The sequence below is a fragment of the Trifolium pratense genome, linkage group LG2, assembly GCF_020283565.1.
Source record: "Trifolium pratense cultivar HEN17-A07 linkage group LG2, ARS_RC_1.1, whole genome shotgun sequence".
Classification (NCBI taxonomy): domain Eukaryota; kingdom Viridiplantae; phylum Streptophyta; class Magnoliopsida; order Fabales; family Fabaceae; genus Trifolium; species Trifolium pratense.
In genome coordinates this window covers 12,235,594-12,257,635 of record NC_060060.1, presented here as the reverse complement: position 1 = coordinate 12,257,635, position 22,042 = coordinate 12,235,594, and the positions used below count along the sequence as shown (strand labels likewise).

Genomic DNA, 22,042 nt, shown 5'->3' with positions numbered 1-22,042 from the left:
GGAGGAATTGATTGCTTATTAGGTACTACTATTAAAAAATAATAAATAAGTGATGTGTACACGTGAGACGCATTTAGGTACCAAAAAATAGAGAGCTCTATTGTGGATGCTCTTAAGAGATTGATAACTATCTTTACACTAAACAACAGTAAAAATTTCGTACTTATAATATAGAAAGAAAAATAACAAGTATTCCCTTCAATTGTTGCATTCTTGCTAACCCTACTTCTAGATTATTTAATTTAAAAGGTATATATTCGGTTTTTTTTTTTTTAATGGTGTATATATTCGGTATACTACAACCTTAAATAAGAACATAAAAAATTACATTACTCCCTCTTTTATTTTATTTTTAATTGTCCAGTTTTGTTAGATTTAGCATTTTTAAATAACTGTTTATTTGGTGTTTTAATGATACGATTTTTCAATTGTTCCATTTGTCAATTACTCTTATCTGTTTCAATAAAATTAATTGATGCTGTATATTTGGAAAACTAAATCTTTTTTTAATTTTTTTTTTGGGTACATAACATATTAAATTTTGTTTTTTTGTTTTTACATAATATATTAATTTTATTGTAAATAGAAAGTGCGTGAAAAAAAAAGAATTTATTGGTGGAATAACATTAAGGTATAATAGGAAGATAATGTGAAAAAATACACTTTCTTAATTTAATGTTACTATTCTACACTTTCTTAATTCGATGTTACTATTTGATAAGTGCTCAAAAACAGTGATTTTACCTATTTATTTTAAGCACTTATTGACTTGTTTTATAAGTCATTTTAGATAAAAACCCCAATTAATTTTAAATATTAATCTCTACTAGCAAATTAGTATTTTAGCTATTTTCCCTCATTTTTGTAGGTTTTGTGAGCTTAATGGACAAATGGAACCAAGTAGAATCACATACTTCAAGACTAAGAAATTATTATTGAATCAAGAGGCAACTTTTGTCCTTATTGTTTAAGAGATAAGATAGTTTTTATTGGACCAAAACAAGATTATGCAGCACCTTTTTGACTTAAAGTTACTTAACTATGAAGAATATATTATCATAAGTAACTAAGAACCGCCTTGTTCCAGTTGTGGAAGCACTGCCTAGTTAGTTCCAAGCCTATAAAAGGACGCAAGGCCATTCCAAATAATTCATTCCATTCTTGGCAACACTAGAAACAGAGAACAGAACATAAGAGAAACAGAGAGAAGGAGGCAGATTGAAGGAGATTTGAAGACGGATACACAATAATAGTTGAGACATCATCATTGATATGTTTGTTCATCTCTTTTCTTCTTTATCTTTTGTAAAGCTATCATGAAAATGAATAGCTAATCTCTCTTTTATTGGGATTAGAATTTAGATGTAACTAACTCTAGTAATATGTATATTTTATGATCATGGTATTATATATGATTTTAGATTATCCATTAATATTGGTGTTGTTCTTGATTTTTATGTTTTAATTATAGGGTTTAACTTGTTATAGACATATACTTTTTGAACCCAAAGAATTAGGATAATATCTATTAAATTCTAAATTCTAGATATAGATTTAGGTTTAATATTCACTTAGAGTATCGAAGCTTAATGCTATTATATCGATTGACGATCCGAGACATCTGATGTTAATAGGTATAATAGATATCTCGGCGTTATCTGGACACGGAAACGTACGACGAGCGGTACGTGATAATATTGAGGGATGTCTAAAATCTATATAACTAATTTGGAGAATACATATGAATGAGTTAGCGATGTCTAAATCCCAGCAAACTTATCTTTCTGTGATTCCAATCATTTCTTTAACATCACTATATTTTCGTACTTTCTCATAAACAAACTCCGTCAACCACTTTACTTGAAGTTATATTAATTGTTGAACGGCATCGATATCGCATCAGTCCCTGTGGAGACGATAAAAATATACTTACTTTTGTACTTCAACACTATTCTAACCGGATAATTAAAAAAAAAAAAGACGGAGGGAGTATTAAAGAAAAATGCTAACTAGTGTACAAATGGTCATTTCAGTACAATTTTTTTATCTTCTTAACTAATGCTCCAAAGATGCTACTCCCTCCGTAGTTTCGTCAGATTTAGCGTTTCTAAATAACTGTTCATTTAGTGTTTTAAGGATACGATTTGTCAATTGCACCATTTGTCAATTACTCTTATCTAATTCAATAAAACTAATTGATGTTATATATTTGAAAAAATAAATCTTTTTTTAAATTATTTTTTTTGGTATATAACATATTATATTTTTTTATTTTATTTTTTACATAATATATTAATTTTATTGGAAAGAAAAAGTGCGTGCAAAAAATAGGAATTTATTGGTGGATTAACATTAGGTATAATAGAAAGATAAGATGCAAAAATACACTTTCTTAATTTGGTGTTACTATTCTAACTAAACACTTAAAAAAAACGGATGGAGTAGTTAGCATGATACATATACTTACAAATAGTCCATTGAACTTACACACCAATTAGAGTGATTGGCACCCTCTATATTTCCATTAATTCCTGGTGACCCTTATTCCTTTTATGAGTGAGAGCTGCAACCCATCTTGTGTTAATCAAGTCGATAACGATTGCTGAGTTTGGTGATGACTCTCGTTGTCTCTTATTGGTGGGTGGCCTATTCCAAGTCTGTCTACTCCTCTAAGTATCTCTTCTCCACTAGTCTTGCTTGGTTTAGGTTTAAACACTTATTGTTGTCTTTTGTGGCATTAGACTTCCTTATTTGGTCTTTGTTTTTGGTTTTTCTCTATGTACTAATTAATACTTCTCTCTCTTTTTTTTTTTTTTTTTTTTTTATACAAGAGAGGTTAATAGTCCAAAGAAAAGAAAGAAAAATAACTAAGCAACAATCGATCTAGGCGTAGTAATCCCCAATCCATCATCACCTACTAAGATGTCTCTAATGTCCTCCAGACGACCGTCTTCATAATAAATCACTGCACGTTCCAAATTGCATCCAATATTTGCCAATGCATCCGCACACTTGTTTGTCTCGCGGGTACTCATGAACAATTTTCACATTCCAATCCATCTTCAATAGACGACATATTTTTTTTAACTATGGCAAACCCTTCAGACTTGAGAAGAAAAAAAAACCATTCAAAAAGAAAAAAAAAACCAACCATTCCCAATACTAGTATATCATTTTGACTTGAGACAAAATCAATGCAACAAATGTTGAGGTTTAAAGTAAAAAATTTAGTGAGACACTCCCTCCGATTTTATATATATATATATATATATATATATATATATATATATATATATATATATATATATAGATTCAGCATAAAATTGACGTATTTAGATTTTAGACTCTAAATAAATCAATTTTACAATTAATCTAAAGAGTAAATTTTTTCTTATATAAGACAGAAAAGAGTATAAGATTTATAAAAATAAATTAAGATTCAATTATTGAATCTTGATGAATGAAGATATGACTCATGAGGCCCTGAGTTGATCGATTGAGTTAAGCAATTGAATCTTTTAAAATATATTTTTTGCCCAAAATTTTAAAGTTCTAAAGTCCTTATTTGGCCTTTGGGCAGGCTCCAACTTGAGACACCAAACTAGTTATATGAATCAATTTACCGTTAACGATTATCTGATTTCGAGTTAACAAAAGACACCAAATTGTGGCACCCACACCAAGAACTAAAATTTCTTGCATCGTTACCTGTTTTTAGTGCTCCATGTCGCAAGAAATGTGGAATAATTACTTCTTGAAGTTGAACAAAACTAACTACAAGCCAATTATATATAAACTTGATTTCCTTATGCTACCTTTCCCCGCATGTAAGTCGTAAGATACCATCAATATTCAACTAAACTCCATGCTGAAGTTTTGTTGAGTAATAATCCGTTTTAGAGGAAATTAATTTCAAATTTTAAATTATTTGAAAACAATTATATATATATATATAGAAGATTAAATGATTCTGAAAGTTTTTTAAGTTTCATGTCCTTTAAATTTTTTAGATGTCAAATAGGTTCTTTCAGTTTTAATTTATTGTCCTTCCAGTTATCCTTTGTTACAAAAATTTATTGCACTATTATCCTTCCAATTAATCTCCTCCAACATATGTATCTTTTTCATCAAAATACTCACCATGATGAAAGTTAACGGTAATTGTCATGCGACAACAAGGTAATATAGGTTAACTGAAATTATTTATTCAAAAAGTGAAATATTTCAATTCTTAATGTGTTGACTTCTCATATTTTCATAATTTTTTTACAAAAACTTACAATTTATATGCTTAAAGAGTGTTGCGGGAGCACTCATTAGTATTTCCTATAATATATAAAATAAAAACTATTGCATTATCCCAAATATTTGATCAAATTACACTCACATATCAGAAGAAAAAAAAAAAGAGAAATAAATTAAATAATATATATATTTTTAATATAATTAAAGGCCAAATACATCAAGGGATCCTTTAAGTTTTGCATTTGTAATAGTTAGGTCTTTAAGTTTTTTCGGTAACAGTTAAGTCTTTAAGTTTTTTAGGTAATAAATAGGTCATTGATTTAAGTTTCTAACTTGTTGCATTGTTATCCTTACGGTCATCCTTCGTTATAAAAATTTGTTGCACCGTTACCCTTCTAGTTACCTTGTTGCACCTTGGCCAATGGCCATTAACGTTGACTTTCACCATAGTGAATATTTTGATGAAAAAGACATGGAGGAGATTAACCGAAAGAATAACGACGCAAGAAGCTAAAAACTTAAATGACTTATTTGTTATTTAAACAACTTAAATGATCTAACTATTACAACGTGAAACTTGAAGGACATTTGAATACATTTAGCCATAATTAAATGATATGTTAATTTATTGTGAACTTGTTTAAATGGTGCATTCAGATAATTATGTCCACTTGAATACAATATGAATATCTATCATTGATAATTAAGGCATGCTCAAGATTGCTTAATACTCAGTCAGACAGACATTCACAGACAAAGTCTTGAAGATATCAATCTCTACCACTGCACACAAAAAAATAGAGATTTTGAAGAAGGAGCTAGCAAGGGTCTGGCAGAGTAATCTCCAAGCATTCCAATAGGGACCACCATAAACCAGAACAATAATGGCAGAGTTTTGAGTGAGACCACCATTCCATAATGGTGAACTACCTAGGCTCCTATATATCAAACGGGGCTCACCCTATATGCTTCACTTATTCAGCTGCAACACTATTACTGTACCAAAACACATTATTCTACAACAAGCCCTAACACTGTCCTGTCCCTTAAATTTCTCTTTAGTGCTGCTTAGCCCTTAGAAAGGAATTAGTTAAGTACATGTATGACTTCACGGTAAGTTTGAACGAAATCATCGAACGACCTAACGTGAACAAGATCTGTTTTATAGGCTCACATTAATTACCATGTCCTTGATTTCTAAAGAGACAAGAACATAAATTTGTTGGTGGATGAATTATGACTATGTGATTAGAGCGTGATTTATAGCAGTTATGTTGTATATATGTTATCCATAAGTGATTGTAGAAGACCATTCTCAGCCAGGGGCGGTTCTAAGGCCCAACAATCCTGGGCAGTTGCTCGAGATCTGCCAAAATTTTTGGTATTTTTAAGGATTAGTGTGCAAAATTGAGATTTTTTATTGGACTATTTATATATTATGTCACATGTGAAATTTTTCTCAGATTCTATAATAATATTGGCTCTGCCACTGTTCTCAGCCGGTGTTTCCTAATTAGGTTAGTCACATAGTTGTCGGACAAATTTCCAACTAAAATCGTCGCAATTTTGAGGTGTTAACTCAGTGGTAAGAGTTTAACATTATAACCTTAAATTGCTAAGTCGGATCCATCAAAGACAATTGTAAAAATGACTATCGGTGTACCTTGAATTAATAAAAATAAATATTTTAAAAAGATTGACAAAAAATTACAGTTGAAATATAAGGATATTTATTTCATAATTCCTTCAATTATGGTATGCTATTAATTAATTATCAAGGACACGTGAAGTGTGAAGTCAATTCCAAAGCATGCATTACAAGTGGGGGTCTACTTCTACAAACCCTATGAGCTTTTATATAGAGTAAAATACAGTATATGTATAGTTGTGGAAAACCAAAAATCACAACCATGACAAAAGAATAGGGCTTGGAAGGAACCAACAATGTTACGTTGCTTTTTAGTTGCGTGGATGTTCGGTGGAGATTAGAGATTCCTAAGCCAGGGTCCAGTAAAGAAAATGAAGACTATGAACTATGAAGTCAAGGTGAGTACTCACTCTTTTATGCCTTTTTAGCTTTTAGAATTCAAACTTTGAATGCAATACAAGTGATAGAAATAACTAGAGTTTTTTTTTTATTTTTTTTTTTATTTCAAATTAAAGAGTCTAGAGGCAGAGATTTAATGATGGTTTGGTTGTTGTGGAAGAGTACAATTAATAAAGTGATAAAGAGGTCAATAGTTCACATTCATATCATCAACGAGACACAAACCTGGATTCTCTACGGTAATTATTTGCCACAATTTTTTGCAATAGTTGATTTAAGTTGTTGATCATCAATTAGATGGTTAAAATTACACATCATCAAAATCAAGTAAAAACTATCATGTCCATCAATCCTAGATCTGATGGTCTAGACAGTTACTGCACCAAATCCATCTCCACAAGACACTAACATTAATCGAATCCCCTATTATCAACATTTTCATGCTTTAACGCATTCAGGCCATTTGTGACCATATATATTCGTGGAATTTGAATACTAATTTTTGAATTTGAAAAGTCTGATTTTGATTGAACGACAACTGAATACATGAACCCATGACTATTGGAAATCATACCGATTAAAAAAAAAAATCTAGTGGAGATTCAGACATACTCTAAGTACGGAGAATTAAGAATTTAAACATACGCATTAACACATTGTAATTGTACAATCTCAGCTGTACTTGAGGACACAAGTTATAGGCTTTGTTTGAAAAAATAAAAGAATTGAAAGCTGCAGGTTGCTTTGCTTGGGATATTTTTAGAATAATCGAACTAATTGGTAGTACTTTCTAGCTAGGTTTGAATCAAAAGTTAGGAGTACTATTCAAAATGGGGGAAATAATTGGTTTGAAATATTATGTAAAGCTTTAATGAATAGGGTTTAAAAGGTAAATATAGGCTCCAGAATTTATCAATAGCCGGGCTGAAATTAATTTAATTGCCTTCATAGTGGTAGCTGGCAGAATATAGTACTTTTTATTCAATGAACAAGGAAGAACAAAAATCCAAAGAAATATTTAAAGGGCTATGCCCTAAAGCTATCAAAAAGTAAAAATTTAACATTTAATAATATAAAACATTTAATATTTTAATAAAATATTATCATATTTACTTTTTAACATGTACGCTTAAGACATGTATTAACCTTCTTCATATTTAAATTAAGAGCTGTGTTATTTAAACACAAATTTGATTGACACGTATTTGATATTGTATTAATACAAGAGAGAATAAATGTGCACACAAATCTATAATATATATTATATTATTTAAAAAATAAAAAGGTGTATATTTGTCTAAAAATTGTGTTTATACTATATATCATTTCTGTTAAATTAAAGCCATTCGTCGCATATATTATATTTTAATGTTTTGGTGGTGTTAAGGCCTAGTATTATCTCCAACATGTTACATATAGGAGTAGGACTGCAGAAGCACCTTTTCATGGGGATATAGAGCTTACACCTCAGGTATGCATAACTATAACTTTAGAGAACTATAACTTTAGAGGTATTCAAACATCAAAATACAAAATTGATATCAACACTGTTTTCAATCACAAGCACGAAAAATGATATATATAAAAAATATTACAAAAATAAAAAAAAAGTATATTTGTTATATTTTTGTCAAATAAATATATTTAAATAACATTTTTCATAACTTTATAAGGTGCTCTGCTCCTTTTGCGTCCACGGTAAGGATTGCGATTTTAATTTTCTAGAGTTTACTCCTGACCTTATAGTGGTGTGGGCTATTTGGAAAGCTAGAAATGATTTGATTTTCAACGCACAAGTGTCGGTAATGGAGGATGTTCTAAGTCGTATCACCTATACCTCATGGAAGTGGCTTGTAGATAAGAAGATGGGTAGTGGGTGCTCTCTTTATGAATGGATGACATATCCGATGGATTGTATTCGTAGGTAGTGTGTGATTTTTTGCTCTCCTTTTTTTTGGCCTTGGGTCAAGTACCCCTTGTACTTAATCCCGAGCGTGGGTTTAGTACCAATTGTACTTTCTCCATTGGAGTCTTCTCTATATATATATATACACTTTTTGCTGTTCAAAAAAAAACCTTATAGTTATACTATTATTATCAAGAATTAAAAAAAAAAAAATTTCATTCACCAACAATAATTAATTCAAGTGATAAGAATTTTGGTTCGCTTAAACATGTGGTGGGGTTTAATTTATAGCTCATGCCTATCGAGAAAATTTGATTTGGGAGGGGAGAACCCACCTTGTGTGCCCACAGGTTCCCCGACGAGATTAATCATCGCTAATGACAGTGAAAACTTCGTATTAATATCATGGTAACCTAAAAAAAAAAACTTTCCAAAATAAAGAATTAAAAAAAGGTCCTTTATTTTTTTTGTACCACTTTGGTCTTTTAGTTTTTTTGGCAAAATTACACTAGAGATCCTTTATCTTATTTATTTGTAACACTTTAATCCTTTATCTTGTATATTTGTAACACTTCAGCCTTTTTTCTCATTTTTTTTATTAAAGAAAATACTGATGTGGCTTGCCACATCATATAATTTTATTTTTTTGAAATATATTTTTATTAAAAATAAAAAAAAAATCCGGAAAAATGAAGAACATTATTATCATCGATCATCTTCATAATTTTTCTTGAATCTTCATCTTTCTTGAATAAAAAATTTTCCTCCTCAAACATAGCTCCAAATATGATGAATCTATGTTATGGTCGCATCAAACTTCTTTTAAATACAAAAATCAAAACCCTCAAATTCTCAATAAACCCAAAACATGAGACAAAAATGGTTTAATCTTCATGTTTTTCATTGTTTTGAGTTCAAGAGTTGTGTCTACGAGCTAATGCCTTAGTTCATGTTCCCTTTGGAAAATCAAACAGGGTAGTTTTAGGAAGATTGAATTAAACCCCTTTTTGTTTCATGTTTAGGGTTTATTGAGGATTTGTGAGTTTTGATTTTTGTTTTTAGAAGCAGATTGAGGTGAACATAACATAGATTTTTCATATTTGGAGCTATATTTGGGTAGTCATTTTTTGTTATTCAATGATGATGATGATGAAGATTCAAGAAAAATGATGAAGATGATGATGATGTTCTTCATTTTTCTGGATTTTTTTTATCTTCAATAAAAATATGTTTTAAAAAATAAAATTATATGATGTGGCAAGCAACATCGGTATTTTTTTAATAAAAAATGGGAAAAATGACTGAAGTGTTACAAATATACAAAATAAAAGACATATATGTTATAAATAAAAGATAAAGGACTAAAGTGTTACGAATAAATAAGATAAAAGACATCTAGTGTAATTTTGCCTAATTTTTTTTATTTGTAACATATAGATCCTTTATTTTTTATAAATAAATGAGATAAGAGACCAAAGTGTTACAAAAAAAAAGAACTAAAGTGTTACAAATAAAAAAGGATAAAGGACCAACGTGTTACAAAAAATAATAAATAAACAAAGTGTTACAAAAAAAAAGATAAAGATCCGCAGAAAGTAGAGTCATTAAGTTTAATTGGTTCAGTGATGAAAAATTTGAGTAGTATGTTGGTGATCTTGAGTTCGATTATCAACTCTATCATAAACAAAAAAAAAGGTTATTGCTGACAAGTACGTAAGGTACTTATTTTCAGCAACGAAATATTTTGCAAGCTAGATATAACATTTTTTTTAACGAACAAGGTCGGTAATTAATGTTAACAAAATGACGTGGTTTTCTCTCTGGAGGAATTGAGGTTGTTGCCAGAGGTGTTAAAAATCTTGGGGCCTCTCAAAACTAGTGGTGTTTTCTTGGCAACTTCTTCAAGATAAGTTGCCAACTTGACAAAATATTTGTAGACGTGGAGTGATTAAGGTTGGAGATGATTCCTTGTGTGTGTTCTGTTGGCTTGATTCTGAATCGGTGGACCATTTGTTTGTTTCTTGTAGACATATTTCTCCGGTATGGTACGATATTTTTAGGTTGTTGGGTTTTGAGTTAGTGATTCACGGTGGGATTCTAGCCCTTTGAGAGTTGTTTAGGCATGGTGTGAGGGTAGAAAAGATGGCTCAGGGTAGTTGTCTATCTGACATGTTATTGTATGGTCTATTTGGAACTCCTGAAATAAGTTAATATTTTCTGAGAAAACCTCATCTATGAAATATCTGGTAGATAAAGTGAAACTTTCATCTTAAATGGTACATGTATGGATAAAAATCTCAGCAATCTCTGTTCGTTCTATAAGTAGGAGATGCATCCTAATTTATGATGAATTCGTTAAAATTTGTTGAGGTGTGCAGTTGGGTCTCAATATTTCTAGTTGATTGGTGGCCAATTTGTTGTTTTTTCTTTCCTAGCTGGTGGTTGTTTCTTTTCTTTTTCTCTTTAGGAATCGTACCTTTTGTGGTTGAACTGTGGTGGTTCTTTTGTCCTATATGAGTGTTTTATGAGGAATTTCTTGTTGTTTGTAGTTATGGTTTTTTTTCTTGGTTTTTAGGTGTTTGTTATGTTGCTTTCTTAGTTTTTGATATCAGGTTATGAGTGCTTTTAGTACCCCTACTTACTTTTTATTATTGTGACTTATTAATATTTGCCTCTAAAAAAGAAATACCTAAGACATTATAGTACTAATAAGCAATTTTCTTAAATAATAGTTATAACCAGTCAAATCCCAGCTGGGTAACTTCCCAAAAAACAGAAGCAAATGAAAAGAATAGCTCGGAATTTTATGTCAATCATTTTTCTTAATTCCTAAATATTCATGCATTTTCTTCCTAAACACATAATAAGTGGCTTTCTATAAATGTATAGCTACATCCATTATCATAGTCAGAAGTCATGAACGTCCATACTCTATATGAATAATGTGTTGTTTCTAAAAGTCAGTATATAGATATGGTGTAAAAATTTTCTTCAAAAGATATGGTGTAAATTAAAAATGTAAATGTTATGTAATTTTGATCTTGTAGGCTTAAATATGATATTAGCTCATGCACTATATAACAGTTTTGGTTTTAGTTATGTAAAATTTTTTTATCGTTTGATTTCAGTTCCTACAATTTTAAAAACGATGGTTTTTAATACCTGATGTCATATTTTTTTTGGTTTACAATGAGCTGGAAATCAAACCCATAGGCGATAACAGACTACTACCCAAACCTCTCATCACTAGATCAAATCTAATGGCTTTCCCTGATGTCATATGTGTTCTAATATAATCATGTCTTGTGATTTAACCGGATTGTGTTAGGTACTAAAGTAACTATTTTTAAAATTGCATAAACAAATTCCAAAACAAACAAAAAAAACAAACAAAAAAAACTTTTAGAAATTAAACAAAAAAATATTATATTTGCATAAACTATCATTATATTTAAGCCTAATTGTACAAATTAATAACTTGCTAGAAATTTTAGATTCGATTTTTTTCGGTTTACAACGAGTACAATGGCGTCCACTCAAGAGGAGAAACATGTTGCATCACAAAGATAAGGGAAACGATGACACGTCTTATTGCCATTTCTTTTTGTTTTACTTGTTATAGTGTTCATGCAGCAACAACAACAACAAAATAAAAAATGGAGTGTTCCCTATAGTTTTCTTGCATGTGCATTAAATATGAGGACATAGAGCAACATTCCCCTCAGTAATCAACGTCACATCTATGCAAAGTTAAATTGAATAAGATAGTACTAATAGAATTTCAGCATCACATGGGGGAAGAAGGAGAGAGATTTTTCACCTTATATAAAAGGAGAATGTTAACTTGTGCCCTTAAGGCACATGTTAAGAAAGCAAAAATAAAAATTATTAAATGTTAATTTGTGCATTTTGACTTTTAAAGCATTAAATTTCTTGTATCATTAAATGTTGAATTTCTATTTTGGTATATCTTAACATGTGCCCGGGCACATGTTAACAAGACCCTATATAAAATTATAAATTATTATAAATTAGAAACTTTAATGCTCATTCATTCATGCTGCATAGTTGGATTGCCTATTACGCCATCGCCATGTATGAAAATAAAATTAAAAAAAATAAACACTTATATTTTCATTTCAATCAAGATATTAAACTCAAGTCATTAAATAACTTTTCTAGAATAAATTATTCGGGAGAATTTAAATTTGATTTTTGGTAAAAATAATTTTTATTTTTTTATTAGAGTTTACTTATTTTACGGCCGAACTCTAAATTATCAGGTCCATTCCATAGAAATCAGAGGGTTTTTTTTTTTTTTTACAAAAAAAAATTATATTTTCAGAGGTTAAATACCCAAAAAAATTATATTTTCATTACAATTTCTAGCAGGCAATCACACGGATAAACGGGAAAAAGGAGCTTTGAACTTGAAAATTAACCAAAAAATGTGACCGAAATTCAACATGATCAAAAGGAAAAAGAAAAACAAACACAATAATAATATAAAATACGCAACAATAGTAGCTAGAGCCAGATCATGTCCATTGTCCACTATACCGTACAGATAAATAAATAATCAAAATAGTCATCCTTATTTTCATGAAGAAATTAAGGAGAAGAAATACTGTATCTCCCTCCTTGGGAAATTTTCCTTTTTTTGTGGTTCTTATTTGAGATTTTTCTTTTAAATTTTTAATTGAAATATTTTTTATGGATATAATTGAATTAATTATATATTTTATTTCTCGCTTTATCTATCCGGATTATAAAGGAAAGACCTCTAATTTTAATTTCGACTGGACACTAAATAGGGCAAAATATTGTCCCATACCCAATTTTTTGTTATCGTGATACGAAGTGTTTACTGCTGTTATTGTTAGTGATTTTTAATCTCAACCAGAGGTCATGTAGAACACATAATATATGTTTCCCTCATTCAACAGAGTTGTTTTTCATAATTGAATCGTGAACACCTACTTAAAAATTTCACCCTAATTATTATTGGACCGATTCGTTGTTACTTGTTAGTAAAAATATATTAATATGTATTTAAAAATCAGTCGAACAAATCATTCACTTACGTCTTTTTTTTATATATAGTTACGTCTATCTTTTATAAATAGAGTTTTCTATGTTTTATAAAAAAAATGAGAAAATTTTAACTCTCGAATTAAAAACAACTCCGGGTTTGTTTAAATTAACCTATTTATTAGCTTATTAGTACAGAACAAAATAAATAAGATCTTATGTATTATTATAAGCTTATTATAAACTTTTTAAGTAGTCTATAAAAAAAAAACTTATAAAAAAAATGGTATGAAAAAACAGCTTATGAATATACAATTTTTGTTAATGATAAGTTATGAATTAACAATTGAAAAAAAAACTTATGAATTAACATAAAAACTTATTTATTTTTATAAGTTATTTTTCATTAGATCAAAGATATGTCAATATATACAAATGGACCCTTAATATGAAGTGTGTTCCTTCTCACTTTAAAAAACATCTTATACAAAGGGAAAAAACTAACTCAATAGGTCTTGTATTTATGGAAAAATATAATAATTGTTACTAGTAATTATTATTTATTGATTTATTTTGTTACTAGTAGTTTGTTGGTGGAAAAGTTAAAATCATAAAACTTTTAACCTTTATATATTTTTTTAATAAATAGACAAAATGACAAATGATCAAATCATAAAACCTTTTAACTTTTATATATTTTTTTAATAAATAGATAAAATGACAAATGATAAAAACTCTCACACTTAAAATGAAATGATCGAAATTCGAATTTCAATCATAGCGTCCAACCAAACAATTTTAATATTTTTACCTATTAGTTAATATATGTGGACTTTAACCCATATATTCTACAGTTCTTAACCATCAAATATTAACTTTACTATAGTACCACTCTGCCGTACACATGACTATGAAAGGAGAGTATGTTTTACTAGGATATATAACTCTGTCTAAATAAATTTTTAGTTTCTAGAAATATTTTAAATTTTGTTTTTGATTTCTATAATAAAATTTAGCCATTTTTATCTTTTAAAATTTTTTTATCACAACTTTTGATTTATATTTTCAAGTCAACTGATGCATACTTTCACATTTTTTTAATGAGTTTTTCCATTCATGCTTCTTATATTATAAGAATTTCTTCCATAAATATTTACAATTTTCAACATGAGATGTATTAAATATAGATTTTTAAACATCAAAAACTTAAAAATACGTATTTAATTCATCCTTTTATAAAATTTTAAGTTTTATAAGTGAAGTTTCTATAATGTATTAAAAAATCTAAAATTCTAAATGATATACATGAGTTGATTAAAAATAGGGATCAAAAGTCGTGACTAAAAATTTTGAAGGAACCAAAACTTGTTGAAATTTTTTATAGGACTAAAAACAAAATTTAAAATATTTATAGGAACTAAAAATTTATTTAACCCTTAAAAATATTTAAGCATATAGATAAATGAATAAAATATTTAATAAATTCGTTAAATTCTGTTCTCTTTAATTTTATATTTTTGTATGTACCAAATAATTAAGTACTATTTCTCATGAAATGGTTAGAAAAAAGCTGTATGGATTACATGGACTCAATCAATATTAATAATAATAATAATAATAATAATTAAAGGGGCTACACTAAAATCATAAAACAGTAAAATACAATAAAATAAAAATATGTTTTTGATTTTTTTTCCTGAATTATTTGTCCTTTGATGAATAGTTTGTTCAAGATGATCTTGGGTGGGGGAAGAATTGCGTACCACTAGGAGGCATGAAGGTGTTAAGTGGAGCTGGATACAAAGAAGAAGGATCAACAATTGCCCCAACACCAACACCAGCGGGGACACCAGATATAAGCTCTAACGGCTGAACCGGCACTCCACCACCACGACTAGACGAGGCATTTCCGGCAGGCATGTTATAACTACTACTCCCATGATCTGGACCATAATCATACAAAATTCCTCTGAAAACATGTCCTCCAATGTTCACAGCAGTTGAATATGCATACTCTTCTTCAGACTCATCAACCGAACAAACTCGAACACACCTGAATTCTGCCGGAGTACTCACCACTGCCGGAAAATTCACCTCATCCAGTAACCCTTTTTATTTTAGAGCCCAAAAAAAACTATTAGTTAGGTATAGATGATTTGAGAGTTACAACCAAACAAAATGGAATAAAACAGCTTTATAGGGAAAATCATAATGCATATAACTGTGATCAAACATGACACACAATATGATTTGATATTATTTCCTCCTTTGTCAGAGAAATTTCATTTTTTAGATGTATTAAAAATATAATATATCTAGTCCATATTATAATCTAGATACATTAAATTTTCAATTAATCTAAAAAGTGAAATCTCTAGGACACCGGAGGGAGTAAGCATAAATAGGTTAAAGAAATGTAGATCAAAGAAAAAAAAAATTGATGTATGTAGTCTAAAACAACTGTGAAAGTGAAGTGAGTGTTAGGAAGAGAACAAAACAATAGTAACAGCTTCTTCTCTGATCCCATTCATTCGTCAGGAATACTGAACAACAGTGTAATAGTAAGAGACTCTTCACACGCAACCATTATACTGTAGTGAAGAGACTCTTCCAAAACTTTTATTGGCATCTTCCAGTTATCTTTTTCAGAAAATTTCTCTCAATGCATCTCTGCAATATTCTTTTTTCTCTCAAGTCAATCCAGCACAGAAGTTTTTTCAGTATACTTATATGCTGCAAGCTCATGAAATATGCATAGTAACAGTAAGACAGTGACAACACAACACAAAAGACAACAACATGAACATGAACATGAACATGGAGATGTATAATAATTGGTGTACAATTGACAATTACATATAGTATCATATAGTACCTGTTGCAGAGACAGTGAGTGAAGGGTTTATAGGTAAACGAGTGCAAGCTAAAGAAGAATTATTAAGATCTCTTTCTCCATCTCCATGTGGTTGTTGTTGTGGTTGTTGTTGCTGTCGTTCGCGGCGTCTCGCCGCCGGAACCCAAGTACTTTTAACATGAGTTTGACAATCAAAACCTCTACTCTTGCAACAAGTCCTACATCTAATATGAGGACAATCTTTCTTAGCTTGATTCCCACAATCTTGACAACTTATTCCTCCTCCACCACTTCCTGACGCCACAAAAACCGCAGATCTATTCTCATCTGAAGAACAAACCCTACTTGACCCAACTCCTAACACAACACCAGCAGAGGCGGCGGCGTAAAGATCTTGCTGTGGAGGAAAAAACTGTTGTTGATGCTGAGGTGGCTGTTCGTTCCAAATCTCAAAACCACCACGGTATGCAGAAACTGAATCTTGATTATTTTTGTTATTATTATACCAGAATTCTGTTACTGGATTATTGTTATTGTTATTCTGTTGATTTTGTTCTTCGCTTCTTCCTAATGAAAATAAACCTGCCATTGTTGTAATTGTAACACTACTGCTAAACCTGAACAAAAATCCATATCAAGAAAACCTCGATCCGAGTTGTTTTTATTGTATAGTGACAAAAAAATAAATAACAACCAATCAAATTTAACCCCAAATCCACCTCAATTACTTACTAGTAAATAGAACTCTCTCTCTCTATACATATACATGTGTACAAGTGTAAATAATAGTTACTCGTATGTCTGTGTCTGTGTATTGCATTAACTAAGTGTTAGGGTAGAATTGAAGGATTGGTTTGTTGGTTGAGGAACAGTGATAAATCACGCATTGAACTCGTTAGTGTTTGTAGCTAGACAAGAAAGAAGCAATTAATAAAGAAAAGCAGCACGGTTGTACAGAGGTACTAGTAGAACTGCAAACGCCGCCACGCCCACTTCTAATTTAAGTCTTTCTTTCTTTCTTGTTGCAGAGAGAGAGAAAGTGATTAATTGAGCTTCTTTTTTTTTTGAGTTCTGAGCAATTGCCCCTTTTGTGTCTTTTGTTTTTCTGTGGTTATGTTGTTTGTTGGTTGGCACCATCGCCGAAACCAATCTCACACACACACACAGTACTGTAAGTTATTACTCTCCCACTCAAAACATTCTAATGGAATGGATGTTATTCATCTAATCTTAACGGTGAGTAGAGTTTCATATTCTTATCGTAAGGTGGAGATTATTACACGTGTTTGAAGAAATGACTTTATGCACCCTTCGTCCTTTTCTACCGGAAAACCCGCTGCTTTTCGTGACACCTTGTCTCTTTTATCTTCGTTATTATTAGTGTGATTTTGATTTGATCTCTAGTTTTGTCACTTATAATTTTTCAATATTTTCACATTTTCAATTTTTTAAAGGTAAATGCTAAATAGTGTCTCAGGGGCACTTGTTAAGGATTCAAATTTAGAAAGTTTTACTTGGAAATTGTGTAGTCAATACAACAAAAGTCTATATTTTAATGTTTTCCATGCACAACTTTTATTTTATTTCTTCTTTTGGTTCCTTAACTAGTGCCCCGGGGGCACTGGTTAGAAAGACCCTTTTTTAAATATCACTAACTAATTTTATTTTTAAAAATATAAAATCATTGATGTGGCTCTATCCTAACAGCTTAAGTTTTTGTGATAATCGATTATTTGAGATGATATCAGAGCTTATCCACGATTCGTTGGGTCACTTCATCGGACCGCCTGCAATCAGGTTTATGATTGGGCCCTCCACAGGGACGGACCCAAGGTATAAATTATCGGTGGGGCTAAAAAAATTATACACTATTGAAAAAAATTCTCTATTATAATAATTCAGTTAAACAACAAACATTATAAGAGATTACTAATACAGCATGTATATCCATAAAAAAGAACAACAATAACCCAAAAAATTTCTATTCAAAAAAAGAAATCAACAAAATATATCTAAAAAAACACAAATTTTCTATTCTGAAAAAAAAAAAAAGGACTACAACTTATTGATTATCTGTTAAATAATGCACATCGCTAGTTTAATGTTTCACAAGATCCTACCTTGGACCAAAATATATATAACCCAAAATTATACTAGCTTATAGTTTATTTGGATAAGTTAATCCAATTTAACCCGTATTATCTTACCTGAAAAAATTAAATATCAACTAAACATATTTTTTTTATGTTATTCCATATTTATATACTAGTTCAATTACTAATTTTACCATATACTACAAATTCAATTAATTATCCACTATTTTTTTACAACCAGGTCAAAGTTGATTATTATAAAATTAAACCATACAACTTAAAATAATACTCTATGTATAACCAAAGAGTTAAAATCATCGATAATAGACTATGAATTAATATTTGCACTAATAATTAAACTAATATGGCCACCGAGATACCTATAGTCATTAATAATAAATTCTAAACTAATATTTATATTAATATTTGTACAAATATGTATATAGAATATCTAAAAATTATTTGTAAAACATATTTATTTTATATAGAATATCTAAATATATATATTTGGGCTGGGCTGGGCTGGGTTGGGCTGTGACTATAGCCACACCATGTCTTACATAGGTCCGCCCCTGGCCCTCACCATTTATATTCACGCAACAAGCACAACAATGTTGAGTGCGAGGGGGTGTCTTAAAGAAGTCTCACATCGCTTGCGAGATGGCCTGAATATGTGTTTATAAGTGAGGGCAATCATCACTTTACAAACCGATTTTGTAAGGTTGAGTTAGACTCAATTCTCAATTCTAAGATTTTTGTTAAGCTAACAAGTGTTCTAAAGGATATTGTTTAAAAAATTTAAATTTTTCGTATTGATTTATTTTTAAAATTATACAATAGTTTATAAATAAATAAAAAATACGAACATACGAATTATGCTAGTAAAAACTTATGACTTAACATAAAATGTTATTTATTTGCATAAATTGTTATTCATATGCTTGAAACTAAGTTAATCCAGACGATAAAAAATAATAAAAATATAATATAATTTCTATGGAAAAATTACCTTTTAAATTTTTAAACAATGCTAGGGATATAAACATTTTTCTATTTTTTATTTATTTTGTGTATTAAGTAAATTGATTAAGTAAACCACATTTTCCCACGAGTCATACTAACAAGTGAACAAATATCATTGCTAAGAAATCATAAAATTAAAGTGATAGTAAGTTTTATGTGAAGAAAAGAAAATTAAGATGTTGAATGCACAATCCTCGAAAAATAGTAAGGAACTAATAATGGGCAAAAGATGGAATGGTTCATGACAAGCTATTGAGTTGTGGTGACTATTCAAATTGGAGGAACCATTGAGTTTTGAACCAACAATGCATTACTATCGCTCTTTCGTGAGTTCGAAGTGTTATATTTTGACAAAGATGAATAGTTTTGGAATTTCATAAATTACTCAACTCATAGGGGAAGAAAGATAGACCAAAAATTGGTTGGATGTTGTGAAAATTATCTAATGGTCACTTTTAGTCTTGATACATAGATAAATTATCTTTTGTTAGGAATCCATTTTTGTTTTTTATGTGGGAGCTAAAGTGCTAAACTATAGTTAGACAAATTCAGTGAACTTAATTTTGGTCTATTTTTTTTTTATCTAAAAATCAAGGCATTCATAGAAGGTGCGGGAAGAATGTTTATAATAAAACTTTGTTTTATCTAAAAAACTATTTTTGTCAAAAAAAATGTTGTTAGCACTTCTTCTTCATCCATTCATAGAAGGTGCGGGAAGAAATTAGAAAGTTTACGCATGTTATTGAGCTTAGTGATATTAATAAAATTTGAGCACTGCTAAGTAGTACGAAGCAATTCACACAAGAAAGGCAAGAATAACATTTGTGTTGTTTTAAAAATAATAAAAATGTAAACTTTTAACTATAGCTTGGATGAAAATCAATGTCTACTATAGATCGTGTGTTTCTTGTTTACCTTATTCAGTAACAATGAGCAGAGCATTTCCGATAAAATTTACACATATACTCAAAAGAAAATAATTAAAAACTTAATTTTTCTATCTATTCTTTGATATTAATAATTATAAAAAATAAATATGTATAAAAGTAACATATTTTTGATAAATTTACTATTAGTTTATTACAAGTATTTTTATTTTTCAGGTTTTGTTAAAAAGTGTTTTAGGGTACTTGTTAAGAAATATAAAAACAAAATAAAAGTTTTATTTTAAAAAAATTTAAATTTTTAAAATATTGAATATGAAAATTAAATAAAAATTCATTTTCATCTGATACTTCTGTGACACTTATTAGTATTTGCTTTTGTTTCTTAATACCCTTAAATTTTATTAAAAAATCTCACAATACAAAAAGGATGGTGCAGTATTAAAGGAAATACTCTCTTTGTCGCATATTATATGCCAAAAAAAAAACACACTGATTAAGAGAAATATAATAATTTGAAGTATAATGTTTTGTATTTTCTTGAAATAAGTGTCATGGGAAAATTTAAAAAATTAAAATTTATTCATTATATGGAAAATAAAAGAGAAAGTAAATTAAATGCAATTACAATTAAATTTCATGAAAATAAGTAAAAGTAAATTCATTATATGGAAAATAAAAGAGAAAGTAAATTAAATGCAATTACAAGTTGCTTATAAATTGAGACAAATGAAGTATATAAGTACAAAACATACTACCACCGTCCTTAATTTTTGGTCATTTTAGTTTTTTTTTTTAATCAAAAATTTGATTTTTTTTTATTTTAAAAACAAAGTACAATTAATAATGTTTTACTATTTGTATCTTTACAAAAAAAAAACATTGCAGTCAAGTGCAACTTTCATAGATTACTTTCTCCTAAAAAGACGTCCGACTTTCAATATTGTTATGTTACGTTGCCATATTTCCAATATCATTTAATAGCATGGCCTACTATAAGGTCACTCAAGTGGGAGAGCCGTGTTGGATGACATACGTTAGATACTATAATCTCAAATTATTATTGACATTTGATCATATGTGAAAGAGTTTCAAGAAAGATTAGATCGTTCTTAAAGTTTTAAATCGACCACAAAATAACATGTTAGATTAATAATCATCTTAATCTACCTTTCCTTTCCTCCTCTTACCCGTACCCAAGAAACTCTAAAAAATACATAAAATATCACGAGGAGGCACCTATTCAAAGCTCAAGTCACGAAACACGCTATTTTAGCATTTGAATAAATCAAGCTTATTTTATTTTGTGCGTGGGTGTTAAATTGATGGTTATGTTATTAAAATCTATTAAGATTAACAATATTCAATAAAAACATATAAACCGTTCATTAGTCAAAATTTAAATAAATAATTGAATTTTTTGCGTTGGAACTAAGAATCATTCATATTATGAAATATCCTTACAGATTATGTTCATGAAAACTTTTTTTTTTTGTTTACATATTCATGAAAACTATTTTTATTTTTCTTTCATATAATAAAGATCGGAGTGTCCCCATAAAGGCTTAACTCGGTTGTAAGGAATATCACATTTTATATGCATGGTCAAAGTTCAAATTTCGAACACTTCATTTATTTATTTTAAGAGTAAAATTTCTAACTACTAAACTATCCGACAAAAAAAATTGAGAGTAATTTGTATCGATAAAATTATAGTTAGCCACATGTTTATAACATTTTTTCAAAAATGAAAACACATGTTGATAATTTTTGGGTTGAACGAAGCAACAAAACAAACAAATTAAATCAATTTTGTACGATTATTTTATTGACGTAGAGAGAATTGGGATGGTGAAAAAGAGATGACTTTGATCGAAGAATATGTGGCGATGGAGGGAACACAACAGCGCCACCAGCCAGTAGTCACCACGTCCTAATCGTACAATTTTTTAGTTTTGT

The 22,042-nt window shown here is 29.3% G+C and overlaps 1 protein-coding gene across 1 annotated transcript; it reads right to left on the bottom strand.

Moving 5' to 3' along the window:
• Window positions 1–14,824: 14,824 nt before the first annotated feature.
• LOC123910379 (protein SHI RELATED SEQUENCE 1-like) lies at window positions 14,825–17,291 on the bottom strand. Its single transcript, XM_045961476.1, has 2 exons — window positions 16,105–17,291; window positions 14,825–15,337 (listed from the first exon to the last, which is right to left on the bottom strand). The coding sequence occupies exons 1-2, from the start codon at window positions 16,670–16,672 to the stop codon at window positions 14,958–14,960; spliced, it is 948 nt and encodes a 315-aa protein (XP_045817432.1). The 5' UTR covers window positions 16,673–17,291; the 3' UTR covers window positions 14,825–14,957.
• Window positions 17,292–22,042: the final 4,751 nt, after the last annotated feature.